This window comes from Hippocampus bargibanti, linkage group LG11 (assembly GCF_051943395.1).
Source record: "Hippocampus bargibanti isolate YZ-2025 linkage group LG11, ASM5194339v1, whole genome shotgun sequence".
In the NCBI taxonomy this organism is placed as follows: Eukaryota; Metazoa; Chordata; class Actinopteri; order Syngnathiformes; family Syngnathidae; genus Hippocampus; species Hippocampus bargibanti.
In genome coordinates, this window is record NC_142744.1 from 23,941,204 (window position 1) to 23,968,241 (window position 27,038).

The window sequence follows — 27,038 nt, forward strand, 5'->3', positions numbered from 1 at the left end:
CGTGGACTTCAGGAAACATCCATCACCACAGCTGCCCCTCACACTATCCAACTGCCTCGTGTCAACCGTTGAGACCTTCAAGTTCCTGGGAATCACAGTCTCCCAGGACATGAAGTGGGAGGTCAACACCAACTCTATCCTGAAAAAGGCAGCGTAAAGTTGTGAAAGGAATAATAGGAAAGCATCAAAATGATTCCAGAACACACAGTGTAATTCTTAGTATGATAGGAACATTTCAATGGGGGTGGAAATAAATAGCCTCAAGCCACGAATAAGATGATTTTGCTGCTACAAAGTCAACTAGTGTCGTCTTTACATAATAACCGCTTTTATTTATTGGTTCATTTTAATGTTGCTGTGCCGATGGCCATTTTGTGTTTGGGCCCGGATAAATACAGAGCCTTGTGTCAGGAAGGGCATCCGACGTAAAAGCTCGGCCAAACAAGCATGCGAATCAAACCTCTGCAGGTGCAGGACACTGATTCGCTGTGGCGACCCCTTGAAGGGAAAAGCCCAAAGGAAAAGAAGATTTATTGATTTATTTTAATGTTTGGATGCAGTGTTAACATTGAGACTGTGCGTAGCTTGATGGTGGTTTACAACAATAACACTGCTCAAGACATTTTTACTGCATTATTTAAATTAGAGATGCAATTAAATGTTTCACTTTTTTTTGCAAGTGCTGATTTTGAATCAGTCCACATGTTTTTGTCATGCACAGGGGTCTCCAACCTCGGTCCTCAAAGGCACCCTTGTTGTCCTTGAGCTTGTCACCTGAATTTGGGGTGTTGCAGCTGGGAGAGGTGGAAAACAAGCAGGACAGGAGCTCCCCAGACCTTGAGTTGGAGATGACTGGTCTAGCACATCAAGTTTTCATGCTAATAATAGAATAAGTCACACAGAATAAATCTGGACAAAACATGTAATTCTGTTAAAAAAATAAATTAAAAAAATGGTCTCATGAAAAAAAAGTGCTCTTCATGAATACCATTTTTGTAACTGTATATCTCAAAGCCTGGGTGTCATCCTTTCCACTCCCATATAAATAACTTAACCCGATCTGCGTACTTCCACCTACGCAATTACAATCGTCATCGCCCATCTCTCACCCCTCACACCACGGCTATCCTTGTTCATAGTCTTGTCACCTCCCGGATTGACTATTGTAATTCACTTCTCCTTGGTGTCCCTCAGAAACGTCTCCACAAACTTCAACTAGTCCAGAATTATTCAGCCCGGATCATCAGCAGAACCTCATCCTTTCGCCTCATCACCCCCATCCTCCAAGAGCTCCACTGGCTCCCGGTCAAATATAGAATCAACTTTAAAATTCTTCTTTATACAGTGGGGCCTCGGTTTATGAACACCTTGCCTTACAAACCTTTCGGTTTACGAACGTTACATTTATGAAATTTAAACCTTGGATTAAGCACTACTTTTCGCGATACACACCTTGGATAAGAAGCGAAACGTCCGACACCTTCAAAAAAAGTATGTTTCAACGAGTCGCTGTCACCTCACCAGTAACATGATTACGACGCCTCGCGCATCGCCAGTGTCTTAGACTTGCCAGCACAAGAGTTTGCTTCGCCCAAGGTGATTGTTAGCCGCGATCGCGCAAGTTTGTTGCTTTCCGGGATCGTGACTTTTTTTCACCCCCGCGTGCCATTTTAGTTTACCGAGCTTGATAGGCTGGACGGATCGCCCCCGCCCGCCTTCTTTTGTCACGTCAATCTGGGTCAGTGGAATCATCGGAATCGTGCCTTTTGTTGTAATAAAACCTGTGCCAGCACCTACGTCTCTGCCACCTGCTTAGGGATCCAACCCATTTTATTCACGTTCCGACGAGTCAGCTATCCCTGTCACGCTCGGAACGTGACAGTATCATTGTGTTCAGCTGATAGAAAAGGCTTGGCATGATGTTACCTGATAGTAACACTGATAGTAAACATATTACGTTATTTCATGCTTAGATTAGTAAACATCATGTTATTCCATGTTTAATTTAGTACATACTATGATTATTGCATGTTTAATATAGTTTACATGGCATTATCAAGCTTATTAGTTCAATAGTTGTTGCAAGAGGCAACAACTCCAGATTCAGTCTAAGGTCCTCCCAACACTGAGTTGTTCGTAGCCGATTGGACGGAAGATCGAGTTGTCCGTAGCTGATTGGACAACAGATCGCTTCTGTGTACGTTCAAAAACTAGTCGGAGTGGGAGCTCTTCACTTCTGTTTGTGATCTTTGTTCGTGTGCTCCTGCCTAGACGAGAGAAGTGCTTTTTCTGTCTCACTAGAATAAAGTAGTTTTTTGTTCACCAACTATCGTCGTCACTGATATTTTTATCACAGAACTGCGTTGAACACCGAACCAGAAAAGAAACCAGAATTTAAAACCAACATTACCCTTCGATCCTTGAAAGCAGCATGGAAGAATTTGTGATGTGGAGGCTTTTTTTGAACAGTTCCATCCAGAAAAGGCTGTGGCTATGAGAATCATTAACATGTTGAATGATAATGTGATGCTTCAGTTTAATAAGACCTTCCAAGTCATAAAGCAACAAGTGTCAATTAAGAGCCATCACAAATGTAAATACAGTGACTTTATTATACAGTGCAGTGTATTTCTTTCATTGAAATACAATAGCATATTTATGATACATAAAATAAGGTATGTTATGTGTAGTTTTAAGGCTTATTTAGTTGAAAATTATATTTTATGGAGACCTGGGAACAGATTATTCTCATTTTAATGGTTTCCCATGGGAAATTATTTTTTAGGATACACACTTTTCGCCTATCACACTCTGTCTGGAAACCAATTAAGTTAGTAAGCCAAGGCCCCACTGTACATTTAAATCTATCCATAACCTTGCCCCCCATATCTATCTGACCTTCTTCAAACTTCTATTCTTTCTCGTTCCCTCAGATCCTCTTCCTCCCTCCACCTCTGTGTGCCCCCTCCTGCCCGTCTCAGCACAATGGGGAACAGAGCTTTCAGCTGCCCTGCCCCCAAACTCTGGAACTCACTTGCTCCCAACATTGGTAACATCGATTCTCTTCCCACCTTCAAGTCCCATCTCAAAAGCCACCTATAATAAAATTGCATTTTCTGTGTAGCTCTCTCTTGTTTCTATTTATAATTATATTTTATTTATTATATTCTATTTATAATTATATTTTATTTATTATTGTATCTCTGCTATGTGTGACTGTAAAGTGTCCTTGATAGCTTTGAAAGGCGCTTGAAATAATAATAATAATAATAGTAATGATACATTTTATTATTATTATTACTATTATTATTAATATTATTAAAGATCTTCTCGTCTAAGAAGCAATAACCCCATGGTGTGTGTATCCCCCCAGCTCAAACGGCTCTCTCACATGACCAAAATGACCATTTACGGACAACGGCAAACCCATTCAGGTGCAAAAACTATCCAAAAATATTACTCCAACTCCACCAAAAAGTTATATCTACAAAAACTGAGTTGCTGAGAAAAAATGACAACACGTGTATTATTTTTTTTTTCAAAAAAGGCCTCTGTTGATTTGCCTATGAAGAGTGACATGCAACACAAAAGACCTTTTAAAATTGTGTGACGCAGATGAGCTTCTTCTGTTGAAGGCCACTTTCAGACATGTAGCGAAGAAAGCAAGAGACCTTCAACGGGCGAGTTGTTTTATTTTGAACAAGATTTCCCATCGGCATCATGTTGATGAACGACTGCAACTGTGGGCGTGATATCAAAGCATTCACAACAAGTTCCAGCGGCAGGTGCGTCACCACTGCACATGATGTCCCACAAGCCGCTTGGAAAACTTTGGGAGTGGAAGACCTGTTTAACCGCATGCTTACTTATCGAGTCTTTGTTGCTAATATCATTTTCAGGCTGTGGTGGACCGTCAGGGCCTGCAAGGCCTTCTCTGCTGGTCTAAAAATATCTGCATCACAGACTGATGTTAATTATATTTTGTGGATGAATTCTTCTGAAATAATTCCAAATTGTCTTTCAGCCAGCTTCCTTTCATTGCTTTTCCCCTGTTGCACTACTTCTAGATGTGTGTTTTTGTATTTCATCAGTTAACCAATCACATTTCAGCCACCATTTTTTAGCAGGGTCAGAAATCTACCTGGATGCCTTCACAATCAGTTCTGCGAGCCCTGTCGTATCAAATGTGTTTGATCAAACCATTCATTTTTCACTTGAACAATTCAGATTTCAATTTGCTCACCCAAAAGGGGTACCAGCGCCTTCTTGGAGGTGCTGGTCAACGTCAGAATTTTCGCAAACTATGATTGGTTCGTCACTAGTCAATCATGGTTTCCACAGAAATCCACAGCTCGTCACTGTTTTCAGGAACAATTTTTCATGATTTTGGCGTGCTCTTGGACCTGTATCCAACGACATTGCACTCATCCCTGGATTGAACAGTGAGCCAATCCCATCTCAAGCAAATGAAAAAAACATGTACAAACTGTAGCGAGCAAACATTTGAAAACAGGTACATGAGGATTAATCAAGTGATCTTTTTTTCACCACAATGTTTTGAAGATGAATTGTGATATTTTATTTGTAACTCGTCTATTGACAGCTACAGAATAGGAACAGGTTATTTTTTATTATTATTTGGATGAATTGTGCGCGATCAGAGACAATGACAAATGTCAATTTTGGTACATGCTGCAATCAGTTGAAAAATATATGATGGGCTGCTTCCATATGTATTCCCCCATGAAAGTAGACTGCTTATCTTTGGCGTTTTTTATTTGTATCTTCTCCCCCAAAAAATATGGCATTTGATTTTTCTTAGGAAAACAATGATCCCGATTTTATCTTGAACTCATTCACTGCCATTCCTGAATTTATTCAGGAATTGAAAAGCATGAAGTGCAGCACCATTGCCGAATTTATTCAGGTTTTGTTCTTTCTTAGGGGGGTGGATGGTGTTTCAAGCTTTGGTCATCACCTCTGGCAATGTCTTTCCCTCCCATGTGGAGGGGGCAGCATTTACCTTTTGTACATCTGCCCTCACGTTCAATGCAGATAACTCTACAACCAAATAAGCTTGAAATAAACTTGAAAACTTGAATAAACAGCGAAAACTTGAAATAAATTGAATGTTGATGTAGTCTTAAAATTCAACATTGAATGTTTATGTAAACTTAGAACTCAATATTCAGTGGGTCCTGCAATTTGAGTGAAAATGACAAAAACCCTGGCAATGGAGTGGACACATATTTGCACATCATCTGGCAGAGAATGAGTTAATTTATGCAACTGAATTTTGCATGATCAATTTGAAACAGAGTCCTGTCATCCTGTTTCATAACAAAACACATACAGTGATACCTCGGCTTACGAACACTTTAGCTAATGAACTTTACGCCTTACAAATCTTAAATTCGCGAGAATATAATCTTGGCATACGAACTATTTTTCGGGAAACACACGGAACGCCACAATAAGTGATGTGTCGTTCGCGGTTCTTGGAGCTCCTGAAATGGCAGCTGGCTTTTTTTCCCTCTATTCCACACCTCCTGTCTTCATTTAAAGCCGCACGTGATTGGTCAAGATCCATGGTATACGAGAGAGGGGAAATTAATTTTTGGGATCCACTCTGTCTCGGAACCAATGAAGTTTCGTAAGCCAAGGTATCACTGTACAGTGATCCCTCGCTACTTTGCAGATCACTTATTGTGTTTCAGTGCATCGCGGATTTTTTTTTTCAGGGGAAAAAACGTTCAGAATAAAAAAAAGCCAAATATCCAGAGGTTTTTTTTACATGGCTGTAGCGTGATTGGTTCCCAGCACTGATGTCACCCAAGATCCGCCCAGCACCCCCCTCTGTCCTATCACATGGGTTATTTGCTGCTGCTCACCCACAGAAAAACTTGTCCTGTGACTGTAGAGTGACTGAGAGTTTTGAAAGGCGCTTAGAAATGAAATGTATTGTTATTATTATTATCATTATTATTATTATTAGTAGTAGTAGTAGTAGTATTAATTGTATATATTTCATTGTAAGCGCCTTTCAAAGATATATATGTAACGGAGTTGTGCACTTAGATTATTAAATTATGAAGGAAGTGACGCAACGGCGCACAGTGTGGCACCATGTCCCGCCCATAGTTTCCAGAACAATCTCGAGGAGATTCAGGGTGAATCGCAATTTTATGTTGGTCTCGATTAACGCGCATTTTCATGACAATATCTTATTTTGTTTCCCCTTTTGTACTGTCTAGTGTTATCTAATTACAGTAAAGTCTCGTTATATCGATATCGGATATATCGATAGTCCCGGTTATATCGATACTATTTCTATGCACGCGCGGAGAAACTTGCATGCAAACGGGGTCGGATATATCGATATTCCCGGTTATATCGATATTTTTCCGGTCTCCCTTGGATATCGATATAACGAGACTTTACTGTAGTTCCCTTATTCATTTCGAGTCCAGATTACTTTTTGTGTCATTATTTACTTCACGTTTTGTCGAGTGGAACTTTGAAGCACATGTGCTTCATAGTGCTTTTCTATTGCGCAGTTAATCACAAGACGAAACCCATGCGACTTCACCCATCCCTTCTGCCATACTGTGTTGCAGAAATAAAAGAAATAAAAAGACACATCCACGCGTCTGGTCTCATTAAGACGGTAGCATCGTGGAGATGAAGACAGTCACTGTTGTGACACCCGTCACATTGGTGCCGTGACCCGTCGATCACAAAGTGACTCTCCACTTCGGACCGGGACCGTGATGCTGCACAGTGTCTTCATCCCATCACTCGGTGGACGGTGTGTCGACCCCGTTCTTTAAATTGTGTGTTAATTGTCTGAGCTGCTGTTTTGCAATTGGTGTGCTTCTTTTTTTCCTGTAAGTTTTTTTTGTGATAAGTTTGAGAATGAGCTCCTTTCAAGGGACATTTAGCACACCTTTGAATATGTGTATTGGTAGAGGTAGTGGCATCCCGACCATGTTACAGGTGTGGAGTCCCATCCAGAGTGATGTAGTAGAGGGGAATGGGCAGGTTCTGAGGCCACTTATGTTAGTGGGGACAGAGTTCCTTCCCAGACCCAGTGCAGTACATCTCCGACGAGCGCACAGACTCCTGACACATCAGCGACAGATCCCTTACCCCAGTCACCTGACGTAGTTGGTCAGAGGAGTGACATAATTAGACACATTGGCCAGCAGCTGGCAGACAGCATTGTTGCACATCTCAGCCCAACACATAACGTCCCCAAGCATAACACGTCATCCCTACATGACACGCCCATTGACACACCAACACAAAGTCTTGACTCATCACAAGTTCTGATACTGCCGCACAGGAAAGTTCGCGAACCTCCGACTTTCAAGGGTGACCACACTGATAAAGTGAATGTAGATGAGTGGGAAGACCTAATGAGGAACTACATAAGGAGAGCAAAAGTAGCTCCTGAGCATCAGGCAGAGGAAATCCTCATGAACATCAGCGGTAGAGCTAAAGATGTTGTCAAGGTTAGCACAAGAAACAGTGAAGTTGATGTAACCCAGAACCCAAATGCCATCTATAGCCTTCTTCGCAAGCATTTTTCTACTGTCCCTTGTTCACCTCTCCCTCTAGCAGACGTTTACACCATGCTGCCCAGGGATAAGGAGGCCCCATATGACTACTGGTTGAGGCTTAACAATGCAGCTGAAGTTGCCGCCAATCGACTCAAAGAACAGGGCAGAGATTTCGACTGTTCTTCCCTCGACGTAACACGGATGTTTATTAAAAATTGCCCATCCAAAGATCTTTCCATAACATTTAGGTCAAAAACAGTGGATAAATGGTCGGCAGTTGAGGTCCAAGCCATCCTGGATGAGTACCAGACAGAAATGAGTCCCAGGACTGCCACTCCAGCTGCGGCGAACAGTCAACCCATTCATGTAAATAAAAGTGAAATGCTGCAGAATACAGCATGTAAAATATCCCACTCAGCCAGGCCACCCGACTCCGCAAATCTTGAGCGTGTCATTTCCATGCTGGAAAGAGTTTTGCTGCAAGGAGCTAACAATCCCTCTGCCTCTGGTAGAGGCAAGTCAAGGTTTCCAATTGTGGACGGTTTGAATAAGCTACCATGTGCTGCCTGTGCTCGCGCTGACCATTCTGCGCTTATTCACTGCCGCGAAAAGACTTTGTTTTCTGTGCTTTTCACCCGGTCACTCCAGACGCAACTGCCCCACACAAGTGCAGCCCTCAAGATCACCACTGTCGGGAAACTAATGTCTCCGCATCCAAGGGAGTATGATGCGGATGAAGTTCATGACCCTCCCAACAGTTCAACAGATGATCTTGATTCGATATTAGAGTCCCTCACTTCAAGTGTCCCCACGGAGAAGACTGTTATCTTCCAAGGCACACACAAGGTCCTGAAGTCGGATAGCTTGTTCTACACCACTGCCACTGTCGCAGGCATTTCCCTGACCGCAATGATTGACAGCGGCTCTACTGGTTGCACATTGAGTGAGTCGGCTATGGCACGATTGTTAGTGTGCAACCCTGACATCAAACGTTACTCTGCAGATAACGTTGTCATTTTAGGATGTGGTGGTCATCAGGTGACGCCTTCGGCCATATGCGATTTAGAAATAGTCGTGTACAATTGCAAGCTAGCTGTGCCCATGTTTGTGGTGTCTGGACAAACCGACGACATAATTCTTGGCAGCAATGCCATTAAGAAAATCCTTCACCTGATGCGGAAGACTGAAGGCTACTGGCGGCTCATGTCAGAGCCCGGTAGTACGATTGATGATGACTCCCGCCACTTTTTCTCACTGCTTTCCAACACAGAGAAATGGAGGGGTGGAACAATTCCTGACAAAGTTGGCACGCTGAAGTTGCAGCAGTGTGTGATGTTGCAACCAGAGAGTGAACATCTTGTTTGGGCTAAGCTTCCCGCCTGCGCACTGATGTCAGTTGGCAGCACGGTCATAGTTGAACCAACCCAAGCAAGGTGCAGATCCAGGAAGATTCTGTTTTTTTTCTGGATTATCACACCGATGTGGGGCGATGGATGGCTTCCAGTGAGGGTCATCAACCCTCCACTGAAAAAGTGGTGTTGAGAAGAAACACAAAGCTGGCAGATGTATTTCCCTGCATTGCGACAGAAGACTTGTCTGAACTTGACAACATCCAAATTTTGTCCCAATCTGTTCAGAATGCCACCGCAAGGCCAAGGTCCAAAGAAGACATCAAAATAGCACTGGACAAGCTTGGACTACATGATCTGGACTTGGATGCGTGTGCTGTCTCCGATATGTGGAGGGACAGACTTTTCCAACTCATTGAGAGATATGGAGCAGTATTTTCACGGAACAGGATGGACTGTGGAGAGGCCTCTGAATTTGTGCACAAGATACACCTCGTGGATGAGAGACCATTCCGCCTGCCTTATCGAAGAGTGCCACCAAGTCAATATGAAAAGCTGAGAATGACTCTCAATGAGATGGAAGAAAAGGGTATCATTCGGAAATCCACAAGTGAATACGCACCTCCATTGGTCTTAGTGTGGAAGAAGAATGGTGAGTTGCGCATCTGCACGGATTTCAGATGGCTAAATGCGAGGACACAGCGGGATGCTCACCCATTGCCCCATCAGGCTGACGCTCTTGCCGCACTTGGAGGAAATGTCTTCTTCTCCACCATGGACCTCACCTCGGGATTTTATAATGTGCCCCTGTTTGAGGACCAGAAGAAGTACACCGCCTTCTCGTCCCCATTTGGCCTACATGAATATAACCGGATGCCACAAGGCCTTTCGAACAGCCCGGCTACATTCATGCGGATGATGCTTTCCATTTTCGGGGACAAGAACTTCACCAGCCTCCTGTGCTATCTTGACGATCTCATGGTCTTTGGTCCGACAGAAGAGATTGCGCTTGAGCGATTGGAAATGGTTTTCTCCCGCTTGAAGAACCATAATCTGAGGCTTGCTCCGAAGAAGTGTCACTTTCTTCGGAGATCTGTGAAGTTCCTTGGCCATGTCGTCTCAGAGTCAGGGGTACAGACAGACCCTGAAAAGGTGGAAGCGATAAACAGTGTGCAGGTGCCCGACCTAATGGACAGTGATGGCCTCACTGCCTCGCAGAAGAAAATTAGATCTTTCTTGGGAATGGTGTTGTATTATAAGCACTTCATTGAGGACTGCTCCATCAAGGCCAAGCCCCTTTTCAAGCTCCAGAAAACCTGTGGTAAAGCCAGACGAAGGTCGAAACCCACATCGGATGCATCAAGTCATGTGAAGTTGACACCGGCGGACTGGATCACTGAATGTCAAACTGCCTTCGAGACTCTGAAGCACGATCTGTCAAACAGTGTAACGTTGGCCCACCCTGACTTTGAGAAACCTTTCATCCTTGCAGTCGATGCATCGTTTGACGGCATTAGAGCCGTCCTCTCCCAGCTTCAGCCTGATGACAAGGTTGCGAGACCAGTGGCATTTGCTAGTAAAACGCTGTCACGAGCCCAATTGAACTATCCTGCACATCGGCTCGAATTTCTTGCTTTAAAGTGGGCCGTATGTGACAAGTTTTCCCACTGGCTAAAAGGCAGACATTTTACTGCATGGTCTGACAACAACCCCTTGACATATATCTTGACGAAGCCCAAACTAGATGCCTGCGAGCAGAGGTGGGTGTCGAAGCTGGCAGCATATGACTGACTTGAAGTACGTCCCAGGGCCCAAGAACATAGTGGCTGATGCACTGAGTCGAGAACCCTTCGTTCAGTCTTGCGTGAGCCATCGCCTGGTGAAAGAACCCTACCAATACCTACTCAATGGAGTCCAAGGGGTCGTGAATGAGACTGTACATGATGCTTTCCGTTTCACCACCAACTGTCAGGCTGTCCACATGGCTGGTGATCATGATGGAGAAGTTACCCAGGGGGAAGCTCCTGATCAGTCTTCTGGAAGTGCAATTGATGCGCAGGAGGTGTTTTAGTCGTCATTCAGACTGGCGGTACCTCTCGACTCCCTGGAGCAACCCCATTATCACTACAGCTACCTGAAGAAGACCCTTCCATTGTCATTCCCCATAGTCAGTTACGTGACCTACAGCACCAAGATTCAACAGTCAGCCGAGTCATGTTCTATGTGCAGCGACATATGAGACCTACCAAACATGAAAGAGCACCTGAGACGAGCTGTGTTCTTTTGTTGCTGAGGCACTGGAAGAAGCTGAAAGTTCGTGACGGAACTCTTTACAGAGTAAGGAAAGATCGCCACATGAACAGAAGAGTCTTTCAGTTCAGCATACCTGGGTCTCTGAAAGTCCTACATGGTGTGCATGACGCGGCTGGTCATCAGGGCAGTTCTCGGACACTCTCTTTGGCTAGTGAACGGTTCTTTTGGACGAGGATCGAGAAAGACATTACGAAACATGTAAGGCAGTGCCAGAGGTGCATCTTGGGTAAGACCCCCGAGCCAGACGCCCGGACACCCCTGGAGAACATCCGCACTTCGGCTCCAATGGAACTGGTATGCATTGATTTTTGGACAGCAGAGTCCGGCGACAAGAAAACCACCGACGTCCTCGTTGTCACCGACCACTTCTAAAAGTTGGCTCTCGCCTTCCCCTGCAGGAACCAATCAGCAAAGCAAGTTACCCGCTGCCTGTGGGACAAGTTCGTCTGCATTTATGGGTTCCCCAAAAGGATCCATTCGGATCAGGGAGCCAACTTTGAGAGTAGACTCATCAAGGATCTTCTTGAGATGGCAGGGGTGCACAAGTCCCACACAACACCGTATCATCCCATGGGTAATAGCATCGCAGAAAGATTCAACCGGACGCTTGGAGGGATGATCAGAACACTTCCCCCAAAGTCGAGGTCCAAATGGCCACAAATGTTGAACATGTTGACTTTCTGCTATAACTGCACAGTACATGAGACGACGGGCTTTGCACCATTCTATTTGATGTTTGGACGTGTCCCTCGCTTGCCCATTGACATCATGTCTATCATGTCTTGGAGAACGCCAATGTTGTCACTCACAATGAGTTTGTGAGCACCTTAAAGAGAGACCTTTCTGAAGCCGCGCAAATTGCTCAACAGCATGCAGCCTAGGAACAGACCCGCCACGCCCAGATCTACAACCGCAAAGTCAAGGGCTCGCCATTGGCTGTTGGTGACAAGGTGCTACTAGCTAATCGAGGCGAGAAGGGCTAGCGGAAGGTTGCGTATCGTTGGGAGTCAACCCCTTATGACGTGGTGTCTGTGAAGCCGCTGATCAATGTGTACAGGATCCGGGATGATGCCACAGGTAGAGAGAAGGTCGTACACAGGAACTTACTGCTGCCGGTTGACTTCTTGACATTCTCGGGGCAGGTGGAGCCTGGTTCGTGTTCAGATGGGTCAGAGATGGACGCACATTTAGGGAGTGACAAAAGCTCAGTTCCTGATGATCAGGAGGATACTCAGCTGCGCACTGAGAACTGGGTCATGCAGTCTCCGGCTCAGACAGAGGAACATGAGCACTTCTCTTCAGAGCATGATTCCACCGATGCATGTCGAGGGGATGTCAGTGAGAGAAGTCAGTCAGTAGGCCATGATATCCACACACAGACTGAACTTTCGACAGACCCGGTGTTTGACATAGCACACTCGACTCCTGACTCACCCCCAGATGAGACTGAACTTGAGGAGGTCATTTGCACACAACCACAAGACACACAGGGCCACGTCAATTTCACAAGATGTGGTAGGACAGTTAAACACCCTGACAGGCTGATATGTGAAATGTTCTATCAGAGAGTCGGGATGCCAACATTAATATGGGTTTAATATGACCATTTGATTCTTTTTTTTGGCTTGTGCTGTGTGCCAATTGTCGCCATTATCTTTATGGCTTCTCAGTAACGCGTGTAGTTATGTGCTGTTTTGTGAAATGTAAATGGCATTTCTACTAGTCTGTGATATGAATGGGTTTTGAAGCACCCTATTCCTTAACACTTCTGAAAGAAGAATTCCTATGATTGACTTCCTTGTACATCTTTGCCCGATAACCTTGTCTATTTTGCCTGTTGGTCTTTCTGTTGTCTTCCGTGTGTATGTTGCCTCACTTCTGCATAATTTAAGGGGGGTGTATTTAACGGAGTTGTGCACTTAGATTATTAAATTATGAAGGAAGTGACGCAACGGCGCACAGTGTGGCACCATGTCCCGCCCATAGTTTCCAGAACAATCTCGAGGAGATTCAGGGTGAGTCGCAATTTTCTGTTGGTCTCGATTAACGCGCATTTTCATGACAATATCTTATTTTGTTGCCCCTTTTGTACTGTCTAGTGTTATTTAATTAGTTCCCTTATTCATTTCGAGTCCAGATTACTTTTTGTGTCATTATTTACTTCACGTTTTGTCGAGTGGAACTTTGAAGCACATGTGCTTCATAGTGCTTTTCTATTGCGCAGTTAATCACAAGACGAAACCCATGCGACTTCACCCATCCCTTCTGCCATACTGTGTTGCAGAAATAAAAGAAATAAAAAGACACATCCACGCGTCTGGTCTCATTAAGACGGCAGCATCGTGGAGATTAAGACAGTCACTGTTGTGACACCCGTCACACACACACACATATATATATATATATATATATATATATATATATATATATATATATATATATATATATATATATATATATATATATATATATATCAGTGACGTGCGGTGAGGTTCATGGCTGGTGAGGCACTGACGTCATCGATGACGTCACCATTCGTCTACTTCGTATTTGAATGGTAAATATGAAAATTCAGCGATTTTGAAAAATCCTAAAACGGTGAAGTTAAATGGACAAGAACTTTAAAGTACAAATCACTAAATACATCTAACTGTTTAATTTATTTTTTCATTTGATATTTCCACGACAGCTTTCCATGATGACATGTGAGGCACTGCCTCACCTGCCTCCACTGACTGCACGTCACTGCTGGTGAGGCACTGACATCATCAGTCAGATTTACAAACATATGACCCTACAGAGCAGCTTATTCACCATTTGCTTGGCAACAGTTAATCACCAGCGACCCCTAGCATGAGGCAGGAAAACTGCGTGCCTCACCGAATGCCTCTTCGCTGGCGTTTTATGATCACTCAATAGCTCAGCACAAGAAACAAACACGTTACACACATACTGTTGTTGATGAAAAAAACAGCACTGTACATTATATACACCAGCGAAGCTATGTAAATTTAGCTGTGGTTGAACATTTTAATAAACATACCGACATACAGAGAGACAGCAATACCATCCCACATATATATATATATATATATATATACAGTAAAGTCTCGTTATATCGATATCGGATATATCGATAGTCCCGGTTATATCGATACTATTTCTATGCACGCACGGAGAAAATTACATGCAAACAGGGTCGGATATATCGATAGTCCTGGTTATATCGATATTTTTTCGGACTCCCTTGAATATCGATATAACGAGACTTTACTGTATATATATATATATATGACGGTTGTCACAACAGTGACTGTCTTCATCTCCACGATGCTGCCGTCTTAATGAAGACAAGACGCGTAGATGTGTCTTTTTATTTCTTTTATTTCTGCAACACAGTATGGCAGAAGGAATGGGTGAAGTCGCATGGGTTTCGTCTTGTGATTAACCGGAATCTCCTCGAGATTGTTCTGGAAACTATGGGCGGGACATGGTGCCACACTGTGCGCCGTTGCGTCACTTCCTTCATAATTTAATAATCTAAGTGCACAACTCCGTTACATATATATATTCATGAACTGAATAATTTTTGTGATTCTATCAAAGGCATTGAAATCATTCGAGTGGCGATGGAAGTCAGGCCTTTAAAACTTTGGTCGTGGGAGTTCAAACGTATTTTCTGTCATCCAAAACTGACAGTTGTAAGTAACAGTTTGTGTAAGTTTTCGTGACATTTCTTTTGCACAAGCAAATACTGCGCTTCGTTTAAAGTGGACGTGCAAGCTTTCTTTGAGGCTTCCCAAGGTGAAAATGAGCCGAAACAAAAGGCAAGTGACAGCAGAAAAGCAGTGACACTGGTCGAGCAACTTTCAGTCTGCTTGCTTTCTTTTCGAGCACTTGGGATACAAACAACGTCAAGCGCACTGGTTTTGCTGTGTTGTTGTTTACTTACTGTTTCTTCGCTTTGGTCCGGTCTGCTACTTGTTGGTTTCTCGGTGCCCCCGCCCTCTGCAAAGCTAGCTAGCTAGCTCTATCCGGCTAACTATAATGATGTTAGCTCGCTGTACGATCAGCTCGATGCTCGCTGTCAACTTGTTGGGTTTGTGGTACCGAGTGGGCCGGACACAAGTTGCAAAAATCCTCCCCTCCCCGCGGCGGCGCGGCGCTACGCCCTGCAGGGTGCGACGCCCAGGTGCTCGCTGTGCTAGCCCCGGAAAAGTGCACGGCGCAAAGGCAGACTCGCTCGCTGTAGGGCAGAAGAGCAATGACAGGCTGGACTACAACGCTGACAGGTCAACACTTGGAGAACTACAAACATGGGGCCACCTGTCCGGGGAAAGGATTCGGGACAGAAACATTTCCGTGATGGTACCAAAACGGTGCTGCCATTTAGCGGATTGACACTAGAAGTGTTTTTTCCGATTAGATGAGATTAGGTGAGATTAGATTTTTTTATTAGTCTCACAATGGAGCCATTTACATTTCACAGCAGCAAAATTATGAAACAGGAAAGGAAAAGAAAATGTAGAAAAATAAAATACAGTACAGGCGAAGCGGCAGCCACTCTCGCGGCTTGAAGTAAAAACAAAACAAAACAAAACAAAACATGACATAACACAAAGGAGAGACAGTCATTCAATCTTAATGCGATACAATTTTTCGGAATTTAACAGAAAAAAACGGAATTTTAATGAAGTAAATCCAGGAGAAAAAAAGTTACCAATACAATATGTTCGTTGGAATAGACATTTTGAGCATACACATTTGTATTTTGTGCACAGTTTATAACTATTTTGGAGTGGTATGTGTGCATGTTATATCTACTTTGTATTTGTGGACCGGCCACAATGACATCTCCACCCACATACAGATGAAATGTTTGCAAAGCACACTGCACAACGGGGTAGGTACAATGTGTACAAAATACTAGAGCTAGAATACTAGTTCTTAATCTTGTTGGAGGCACCGAAGCCCACCAGTTTCATCTGCTCATTCACCGAAGCCTTCTTCCAATGACTGTGCCTACGAACTGCAGACGAGACTGAGGGGTGGACCTCTGAGACCGACTCACCGAACCCCGAGGGTTCGATCGAACCCAGGTTAAGAACCACTGTACTAAACAGTTGGGTAAAGAAAAGCGAGTGCACCTGATAACTATTGTTAAGGAAAGCTAAAGTACAAGTAGCAATGGTGCGCTCCAGATGCTTGGACATGTTTCCTATGCACATTAACAATTCACCCAGAATGAAACAGGAGAAATTGTCGGTATTTTCTGTCGAATTCTCTCGCCCGTAGGCGGCGGTAATTCCGTGCTTGTTTCATTCGAGGCTTCGACGAAGAAAGCGGCCGCAGCAGCCAGGCTGCGTCTTCATTTGACTCTCCGGTTTCCAGCATCATCAGCGCCCATCCCTTGCTTTTGTTCTCCTCGGCAATCAGGACAAACACACCGGACTGCTGTGTCACTGGACGGTTTTACTTGGACGCCAGGTGCTCACTCTTTTTTCCAAATGTGTCTCTCTATATGCTTCGGCGATGTGGCTTTAGTTATTTTTGGTGTTGTTTTGTCGCAGGCCCTCTCGGATTAGCATGCAAAATTAGACGGCGAACATTTGGTCCAGGCTGACAATGAGGCGTTTAGTTTGATCGAAACATGTTTGGCAGGGTTGCCACCAAGTGGTAAACATTTATCGCACATAGTCAAGTGACTAAAATCTCACTCGTTTTGAATACATTTACAATACGCCATAATGGCCCTTGATGCGTTTTGTCAGGGACCAGTGCTCGTTTTGAATAGATTTACAATATGCCATAATGGCCCTTGATGGGTTTTGTCAGGATAGCGGGACGAGCAGTGTTGAGCATCTTGGAAACACTGTACTGTACGTCATACATGGGCACAAGTAGGAGTGCACAAAAAAAACAAAACAATTATGTGTTTTAATTATCTGGTTATTCGATAATGTGTTTCGGTTTCCATTATTTGCGTATTTGTGTTTTATTCGTGCTATTTTTCTTTCATCTTTTAAAATCTTACATTTTCATTTTACTGTTGATCTTAATTTTGTTTATTATGAGCTGTACATTCTTGACTGGACCGCATTTTTGACTGAGATTATACGTACAAACAAACTAACAGTTTCATGAAAAACGTTGCCCAATCTCAGCCACAAAGACGTATAATAAACAGATGTGCTCATATTAGAAGTGTGACAGGCAGAGGGCCAATTATTCCTTTATGGTGAATCAGCCCACATAAACACTGGTTTTGTTTGCCAATATGGAGTTTAAAGCATAACCCCATGTTTACATGTTTAAACTTTGCAGAGCTGCAAAAATAGGGATCAACACGGACCACGAATCAGGGTCACTACATAACTGTGATTGTTGTGAGTGTCCCAACTTCATTGACCAGGCCACACTTGGCTTGTACAAACTTCAATGAAATGAACATGCTCTTGTTTATGCACACATAAACGTGTATTAACTCTTTCCGATACGTATAATGTTTGTGATTGTGAAGTTTTGTTTTCACTTTGCGTCTTACTGAGAAGTGCCTAGTCGACAGAATGTCCTCTTTTACTCCCTGATAAAAGTGATGAGAACATGCTGCCATCTTCTCACAGTATGTCCGACAAGAGTGAGCTGAAGGCCGAGCTCGAGAGGAAGAAACAGCGCATCGCGCAGATTCGAGAGGAGAAAAAGAGAAAAGAAGAGGAGAAGAAGAAGAAGGATGTTAGTTGCCTGAACAATAACACAGATGAAGAGGTTGGAAGTGCTCTTTGAGCTTGTCCTTTCACTCTGCAGGGAGACTCAAAGCGTGCTGTGGAGGGAGCTGCCGAAGACTCTGACCTCGAGAAGAAGAGGAAGGAGGCAGAGGCTTTGCTGCAGAGTGTTGGCATTACCTCTGACATACAACAGGGTACACACGCACGCACGCATGCATGCATGCATGCATGCGCACGCGCACACGCACACGCACGCACACACACACACACACACACACACACACACACACACACACACACACACACACACACACACACACACACACACACACACACACACACACACAGCAGCGCGCTCATCTTTTTTTCACTGCCGTGGTACTTTGACCTGCCAGTAATGAAAGTTTTTCCCCAAAAACTAATTGGCTTTTTTCTCGGTATTGCCATTTTGATGTAATATGCAATTATTTCTCCCATGTTCTCATGTCCTGTATTTTTGCAATAAACACAAGCAATTAAAAAAAACAATATCAAATTGATTATTTGGAAATGTTTTGGTCTTGTAGTTTAAGACCGCTAAATTAAAGGCAAATGGATGAGAAGGTTTCTTCAGCCGTCATCTGTACTTCTTTGAAGGTGTCGGACGTTTCGCTTCTTATCGCAGAGGCTTCGTCAGTGAACTAAAATCTTTTGCTGGTAGTAAGTGGAAGTAATCAGTCAGGACAATAGAATTAATCAGTGTAGCCGCAGGGAGTAGTCCTCTGCTCCCCCCAACCTGAGAGCAGGGACCAACCATAGCATAGTTTGGCACCGCCACGTCTGGACAGTAGGGATATATATATAGGGCCAGAGCTACCAGCAAGATTTTAGTTTTCTGACAAAGCCTCTTAGATGAGAAGCGAAATGTCCGACACCTTGAAAGAAGTACAGATGACGGCTGAAGAAACCGTCTCATCGATGGACCACTCCTGTACGACTGAGAGCTTACACAGACTTAAAAGGCAAATGATCCATGAATTAATCTGAAAGACATCTGATTTATCTACTCCAATTTGACAGCAGCACCAGTGGGCTTATTTTGCAAACGTCACGTGATAAAAAAAAAAACAAAACAGGCGAGCCATGACATTTGCTAGCTCAGCCTGTCAATTGTCATCTCAATTGCAGTTAACAGCAGGTGGCAGCAAAATGGTCAAAAGAGTGGCTTTGTCTGCTTCATTCATTCGCAATCGGGACAGTTTAAAGTGTTCAATCAGCCTGCTGCCATGGATGCTTTTCGGAATGGCTGAGAAAATGGTCATACCTGGAGAAAAGCCACAAAGGCACGTGGAAAGGCCTTCGTTGAATCTTTCACCTCTGCAGCGCGAGGCCGACATGCAAACCAGGCAATCACCTCGCCACCATCTTATTTCCACAAAGTCTTTTTTAAGATCATAATAGTGCAAAGGAAAAAAATGACTTGATGTTTGATACTTGTTCAATCCATTTCTGATGAAAGAATTTAATGAGATGCATCTGTAAATAAATGCACGCAGCTCATTACGAAAGCAATGATGGTTGATCACTTGAAGTGGACCCCCTTCCAAATATTGAATTGTAAAGAGAACCTCTGTTAATGTCATCCTTACTCCTTCTGACATTTGTACCTTGACTATTTTTTTAACTCTACACCGTTCAGTCAAAGTATCGCCACCTGTGAAAGAGCAGTTGATGCACCGGAGCCTGTACAAAGTCTAATGTTGCAGTTTGGCTAAATTGTGTTTGCCCTTCTCACTTCACACATTATCCAACTGCTCTGTGCATGATACCGAAGCTCGCCTGTCATTTATGTTCATTTTCTCTTCTGTCCCGTTTGTGTGTGTGTGTGTGTTGCGTGGGTGTACCCGTCTGTCGTTTGCTGCATGCTTGACTCATCCGCTCACCACTACTCGCTACTCCAACAAACCCCTCACTCTCCCTCCCACCCACCGCTCATGCAGCCACAGCTCAGCCCCTGAGGGTAGTAACAGAGGATACCTGTCTATTTCACTACCTAGTCCCCGCCCCCATGTCTCCCTCCAACAAATCAGTGGCCAGCGACGCAGGAAGCCAGGATTCTGGGGACGGAAACGCTGGACCAAGGTGCGTGCGCACATCTGTACCGTGGAGATTTGTGAAAAAGCGCCAGGGAAGAACACAGTTCATTCGCTGCATTCAACACTGTATTCACGCAGAAGCCAATTCCTGCCATTTCTTTGCAATGACATGTTGTTTTTATCGCCACCAGTTGTCGTGCAATTGGAATTTGGCAAGTCCAATCCAACCTGGACGCTGACTTGTTTTTTTTTTTTTTTTTTTTTGGCAGCGTCACACTTTTGGGGTTGTTTGCGTGCATTTAAGTTAACAGCATCTTACGTTGCAACTATTGCAAAAAGTCTTGATCAAAGATCAGTTGAGCCTCTTCATATTTGCTGCACTAATACCTTTAAATGTTTCTTCCTCTGAAAATTGGTAAATTCTAATGTAATTTATCTTAACTCATTCACTGCCAGACAATGTGCAAATCTGTATCCACTCCAGTGCAAGTGTTTTTGTCATTTCCACTCGATTGCAGGACACCACAGAATATTGACTTTAAAGGACAACCAACGTCACTTTTTTGTTTCCTAACTGACATCAGAAAAACATTTGATAGCATCTGAAATAAATACCCAAAACATGCAGGCTGATATTTTTAGTCAAATGCAAAACACCAATAAAAATGACTTCAAGTGTCCAAAATCTGCAAAAAATGTGCTTGCGCATTTACAGAAAGTCCCGCCCCCAGTTTGTCTTGCATTGCTGGAGAATCAAAACAATGGCTTCAGATTCGGAGAATATGCTTGTTACACATCCAGTTATGAATATGATTCAAATAGTTCTGAAGAGGAAAGCATACATGTTTGCAGTCGATTAAAGAAGTTATTCCCTGTCATTTTGAGGTATCTGACGGGGGGAAATATAGCAGCGAAAAGAGCCAGAAGATGGCGAACAAGCTCCTGTGAGGAATTAATCAGCCCGTTTCCACAGGCTGATAAATTCCTTTCATGGAGCTTGGTCGCCCTCTTCTGGCTCTTTTTGGTGCAACACGAGTTTTTCAGACCCAACAAGTACAGCAAAATGCATTGACGTGATGGAAGGACTGCTACAATGTGTCCTTTTTTCGGGCAGGGGCGTTCCTTCAGTGACGTCACGTAGGGACTCGTCACCAACTCAAAAACAAGACTTCCGGAATATTCAGCGCGAGTCTTAAAATGTAAAATCTAGCTATATGCGGTGGAAACTTTGTAAAATACGCTCAGTAGAAGTCATTGAAGCAAATTATTATAAGCAAATTTGACAAATTATGGACACAACTTGTCCGGAGACGTCGGTTGTCCTTTAAGACTACATAACCATTCTGTGCAGCACAAGACACCTTAGAGTCTCTTCTTTCATAAAAAAAAAACAACTAAAAGTTTAGTTCAAGCTTACTTGGTTGTAGAGTTACAGTATCTGCATTGAGAGTGGGTACGTCTGTACAAAAAGTAAATGCTGCCCCCTCGTGGGAGGAAAAAAAACATTGTCAAAGGTCAGATCGAAGTTTGAAACACCCCCCCCCCCCCCCCCCCCCCCCCCCCCCCCCCCCCCCCCCCAAGAAAAAAAAAACAAAACCCAAAGTAATTCGGGAATGGCGCTCCATGTCATTCTTTTCAATTCCAGAATACATTTGGGAATGGCAGTGAATGAGTTAAATAGTGATTTCATTTCTTGTAAATGGAAAAATTAGGGCTGGAGGCAAAATTCTCAGCAAGCGGAACAAAAAATTGCTTGCCACAAGAATATTTGTGGCAATCGGTCACCCGTGTTTGGCCACTTGTGTGTTCGTGCACTGACCTTTGTTGCTGGGGACGTTTTTTTTCCCGGTGTCATACGGTGTCACATGTTCATACGATGACTGGAGTAAATGGATAGAACAGTTGCTTGGATAATGGTTTCTAAAAAGATTAGTCTGCGACAGCTTGAGGAAAAATAAAAGGTGCTTTATCAGTATAAGAACCCATTTTGCATAAAAAAGCAAATACTTTTGTTTGAGTTATTTAATCATACATACATGACAATCGCGATAACAATTCCAAAATGCAGAGAAGATGAATCCAATGTATGACTCCCAAAACAATCTCGATGGCAAAATTGAACTACAGTAAAGTCTGGTTATATCGATATCGGATATATCGATAGTCCCGGTTATATCGATACTATTTCTATGCACGCACGGAGAAAATTACATGCAAACAGGGTCGGATATATCGATAGTCCCGGTTATATCGATATTTTTTCGGACTCCCTTGAATAGCGATATAACGAGACTTTACTGTATTTCATCTCCAAATAAGATGGTCCTGTCCATTTTGAAAATCAATTGTGGCCTCTGAGCACATTTTCACAGTTCACGCTGGAATATACAGTGGTGCATGTGAATGCTAACCCTTGACCTCTTTGCCTTTTCCCTAGCAGACTGTTTTCTCGCAGATTAACACCAAGTTCTTCTCCTTTTTCTTCCTTGCCTTCTTTTGACTCCTTCTTGAACTTGATCCCATCTCACCCTTGAGCCGTCTCCTTGTGCGATTGGTTGGTCTCCCGTCTCTCTGTCTCTTGCTAACTCTGGTCTGGTGGTTTGGCCCCTAAAGGACTTTGCATTGGGATCCTGACCCCTCTACTCTGCAACTCCACTCCGACTCTGAGCTCATGGGGTACTGCTCCTCCTCTCAACTCCTGTAGCTACCAGCCTTTCATTAGCTTCTCAAAAGTTTCAACACACGAGTGTCTAAATATGTTTGAGTGTTAGTCCTCATCACCACGTTTCCTGCCATCTTAAGTGTTCTGTGATCTTGCATTTTTGCTCCCCTGTGTGCTATGATACCTCTATGCAGGCGTGGGGCTGTGAGGCTCGGCATGTCTAAAGTGACCCGAGTGGACATTGTCCCCAAAGAAATGGTCTCCTACTCAAAAGAAACCCAGACCCCCACTGAAGCGCAGACTGATCAAAAAGCAGGTAAACCAGTGGCTGCCTTTCCAGCAGCGCCTCTATTTGCTTTTTCCACTCTTTCCTTTCCTTTTCCTATCATCACTTTGCTGCTGTGAAATGTCAATGTCTCCGCTGCGAGACGAATAAAGATAAATCCAATCCAATCCAAACATACTTTTTTGATTGATTGATTTTTAAATCACTTGCTACGAAAGGGGATAGGAAATAACCAACCAACGTAGCCTCCCTCATAAAAGAGGTTGATAGTTGTGGATCAGTGTCACAAAATGGCTAACAAGCATTTCTCCAAAATCTGTACTACTTGTATTTTTGTATGATTTTTGCCAAATGATTGACCAATCGAAAGTGTTGAAAGTGGCTTGATGATCACGTGTTAACAGTTGACCGCGTCAGCTGTTTTTGCGCTCGCTTGAGAAATTGGTTCCTTGTTGAGGGGCAGCGTTGCGGATTGAATTACATCAGGTGGTGCCCAAATCAAAATGTTATCCAATCGATGAGTTTCAAACTGTTTGAAGAAAAAACGAAATCAGTCATTTAGCAAATGCAGAACCACCCATGTGTGGGACTTGACGGCAATCTCTTTGAACGGGTGTATTTTGTGTGCCAAACAGATGAGGATGAGGATGATGAGATACGTGCGCCCCCACCAGCAGAGGATGCTCAGGAGGAGAAGGAAGACCAGGGAGAGAAACATGGGGAAGGTTTGTAACATTACAACACAAGAGAAAATCAAATCACACTGCTTGTAAGACACACCGTGAAATGTCATTTACAACAGATTCTTTTCTGACAGACGGTGTTCAATTACTTGACATGTTTCGCCGTATACTTGCGCCTTCGTCAGAGTGTCCTATTACATTAGATATCAAGTAGACAGGATGAACTTAATGCAACTAACACCCTGAAATGGTTGCCAGTAAATCAAAGGGCGCACATACACAAACAACCATTCGCGCTCACAACCACACAAAGTCCACCTGAGGATTTCACGCGAATGATTGTTAGCGGTCGTGTGCCCTTTCCGTGGCGTCATTTTGACGGTGTTGAAATCTCATTTCCCATAAGTCACCGCACACAAGTTGACTGTACACCATCAAATCTCTACTGTGTGATGAACGCATTTTCACTGCACCTCTGCGTGGGTTTGTAGTGTAGTGTCTGAGTGTATTTTTTTGTCATTCACATTTTTGCTTCTGTGGGGTGGCGGGAAGGACAGATAACAGCATGTACACAAGCGCTGTGTGTTTGTGTGTTTCTTCTAAGGTCTACTAATGATGATATTTAAAGGACAACCGACGTCACTTTTTTGTTTCTTGACTGACGTCAGATTGACGTTTTATAGCATTATAGTTTTATCGCAGTATGATATTTTTAGTCAAATGTAAAACACCAATAAAAATGACTTAATGTGTCTAAAATCTGCATTAAAATGAAACCGGAAGTGTCCGGTTTCAGAAGGTCCCACCCCCTTGTTCGTGATGTCACACCAAGACGTCTTGCCTTGCTCGAGAATCCTCTTCCAGTTATGAATATGATTCAAATAGTTCTGAAGAGGAAAGCATACATGTTTGCAATCGATTAAAGAATTTATTCCATGCCATTTTGAGGTATCTGGGGGCGGCCAAAAGAGGCAGAAAATGGCGACAAAGCTCCTAAGGAATTCATCAGCCCGTTTCCACAGGCTGATTAATTCCTTACATGGAGCTTTGTCGCCCTCTTCTGACTCTTTTTTTGGTGCTACACAAAGTTTTCAGCCCAGCCAAGTACAGCCAAATGGATTGACGTGATGGAAGGACTGCTACAATGTGTCTTTTTTTCGGTCAGGGGCGTTCCTTCAGTGACGTAGGGTGAGGACTCGTCACCAACTCTAAAACAAGACTTCCGTTATATTCAGCGCGAGTCTTAAAAGGGTAAAATATAGCTATACGCGGTGGAATCTTTCTAAAATACGCTCAGTAGAAGTCATTTGAAGCCATTTTACAAATTATGGACACAACTTGTCCGGAGACGTCGGTTGTCCTTTCAGATATGGGAAGTAAAGGGATTTAAGTTAGAATGAAAGAAGAAGTAGAAAAACAAAATACAGGACCTGCTGTAAAGGCAGCCACTCTTGTGGCGACACCTTGAATATTCATAGAGATAGTACACACACATAATGAAGTTACTGGTCTCAGGTTTAGTTTTGACCCTTGTTATATAGCCAGGACTGAAGTATCGTGTACACATATGTGTTACTGATGGCCATAGTATTTTGTGAATATTGAATAAACATTAGACAAAATGAAACTTGCAGTACCTCAAAAATCAATTAAATGATTCATCTTCCGAAGCGCTCTTACCTCAACAAGGCCAGCTCTCATTACAATAAACGTGAATTGTAAATTGAAACAACAATGAAAAGGTTTCTTCAGCCGTCATCTGTACTTCTTTGAAGGTGCTGGACGTTTTAGGCCCTATATATATATATATATATATATATATATATAATAATCTCATCTCATTTTCCGTACCGCTTATTCCTCATTAGGGTCGCAGGGGTTGCTGGAGCCTATCTCAGCTGTCTTGGGGCACGAGGCCGGGGACACCCTGAATTGGTTGCCAGCCAATCGCAGGGCACACAAAGACGTACAACAGTCACTCTCACACTCACACCTATATATATATATACACACACTCCTGCTGGCCATTTTGCTATGTTTACATCGATACACGCCATCGGTCGCGCCATCGGCATCGCCATTGGTCGACTTGGTCACGTGAGTTTGTTATGTGACCAGCTCCCGCGTAGCGGAGCCATTTCCATTTTCAGACGCTAGCTCGTGTGTAGCAGACGAGATTGTTAAAAGGTAAAAATGGGAAGCAGAAGAAGATTGATGACTTTTTTTAAATTGCATCCATAATACAGTAAGATGTAAGCGTTGCAGTTTCCCTGTTGTGTTATGTACATGCGCACTGTACTGTATATGAATGCAATCGTTTTTTGCAACAATGTTTCTTGTTTTGTCTGCTGAAGCGCGATGATTTTGAAAATTATTAACATTCCATACTTTGTATTAAAGGACAACCGATGTCACTTTTTATTCAAATGCAAAACACCAATAAAAATGACTTCACGCCAAGACGTCTTGCATTGCTTGTGAATCCAAACAATGGCTTCGGATAATATGCTTTCTTGTTACACATCCAGTTATGAATATGATTCTAATAGTTCTGAAGAGGAAAGCATACATGTTTGCAATTGATTAAAGAATTATATGTGCCATTTTGAGGCAACATTGGGGGAACATCTCTCACCCAAAAAAAGGGCACAAAATGGCGAGCTCATGGCCAGCTCCGTTTCTTATATGGCGCTTGGATGCCCTCTTTTGGCGGCTTTTGTTAATGCAGTTCGGCGCAGGACGGATATATCGACAGTACGGTTATATCGACATTTTTTCTTACTCCCGAGAATATCGATATAACGAGACTTTACTGTATATATCAGAATCAGAATCAGAATCATCTTTATTGCCAAGTATGTAGAACACACAAGGAATTTGTTTCCGGTAGAACACGCTGCACTAGTATCGTTGTCAAAAAACTGCTAAGTGGCACTATACAGTTCCATTTATATATATATATATACAGTAAAGTCTCGTTATATCGATATCCAAGGGAGTCCGAAAAAATATCGATATAACCGGGACTATCGATATATCCGATCCTGCGCCGAACTGCATTAAACAAAAGCCGCCAAAAGAGGGCAGCCAAGCGCCATATAAGAAACGGAGCTGGCCATTAGCTCCCTTTTTTTTTGGGTGAGCGATGTTCCCCCAATGTTGCCTCAAAATGGCACATATAATTCTTTAGTGATTGTAAACATGTATGCTTTAATCTTCAGAACTACAGTGTATTTGAAACATATTCATAACTGGATGTGTAACAAGAAAGCATATTATCCGAATCTGAAGCCATTGTTTGGATTCACAAGCAATGTAAGACGTCTTGGCGTGAAGTCATTTTTATTTGCATTTGAATAAAAAGTGACATCGGCTGTCCTTTA

General features: G+C 43.2%; 2 protein-coding genes across 5 annotated transcripts in view; one reads left to right on the forward strand and one right to left on the reverse strand.

Moving 5' to 3' along the window:
* The window catches only part of pcyt1aa (phosphate cytidylyltransferase 1A, choline a), a 28,702-nt gene extending 13,211 nt beyond the window's left edge, over window positions 1-15,491 (reverse strand). The window contains exon 1 of the mRNA XM_089007977.1: window positions 15,177-15,491. The gene's annotated coding sequence lies outside the window, so the exon portion shown is untranslated. The remainder of the gene's footprint in view (window positions 1-15,176) is intronic.
* Window positions 15,492-15,962: 471 nt separating this feature from the next.
* Window positions 15,963-27,038, forward strand: part of LOC148891984 (dynein, cytoplasmic 1, intermediate chain 2a-like) — a 35,090-nt gene continuing 24,014 nt past the window's right edge. The window contains exons 1-8 of one of the 4 annotated variants that reach the window (XM_089007973.1): window positions 15,963-16,323; window positions 16,520-16,711; window positions 17,848-17,956; window positions 18,029-18,143; window positions 19,929-20,070; window positions 22,638-22,700; window positions 22,881-23,002; window positions 23,608-23,697. In XM_089007973.1, coding sequence (XP_088864099.1) covers window positions 17,849-17,956; window positions 18,029-18,143; window positions 19,929-20,070; window positions 22,638-22,700; window positions 22,881-23,002; window positions 23,608-23,697 — 640 coding nt within the window. In that variant the 5' untranslated portion in view covers window positions 15,963-16,323; window positions 16,520-16,711; window position 17,848. The remainder of the gene's footprint in view (window positions 16,324-16,519; window positions 16,712-17,847; window positions 17,957-18,028; window positions 18,144-19,928; window positions 20,071-22,637; window positions 22,701-22,880; window positions 23,003-23,607; window positions 23,698-27,038) is intronic. The other 3 variants (XM_089007974.1, XM_089007975.1, XM_089007976.1) reach the window with 3 other exon arrangements.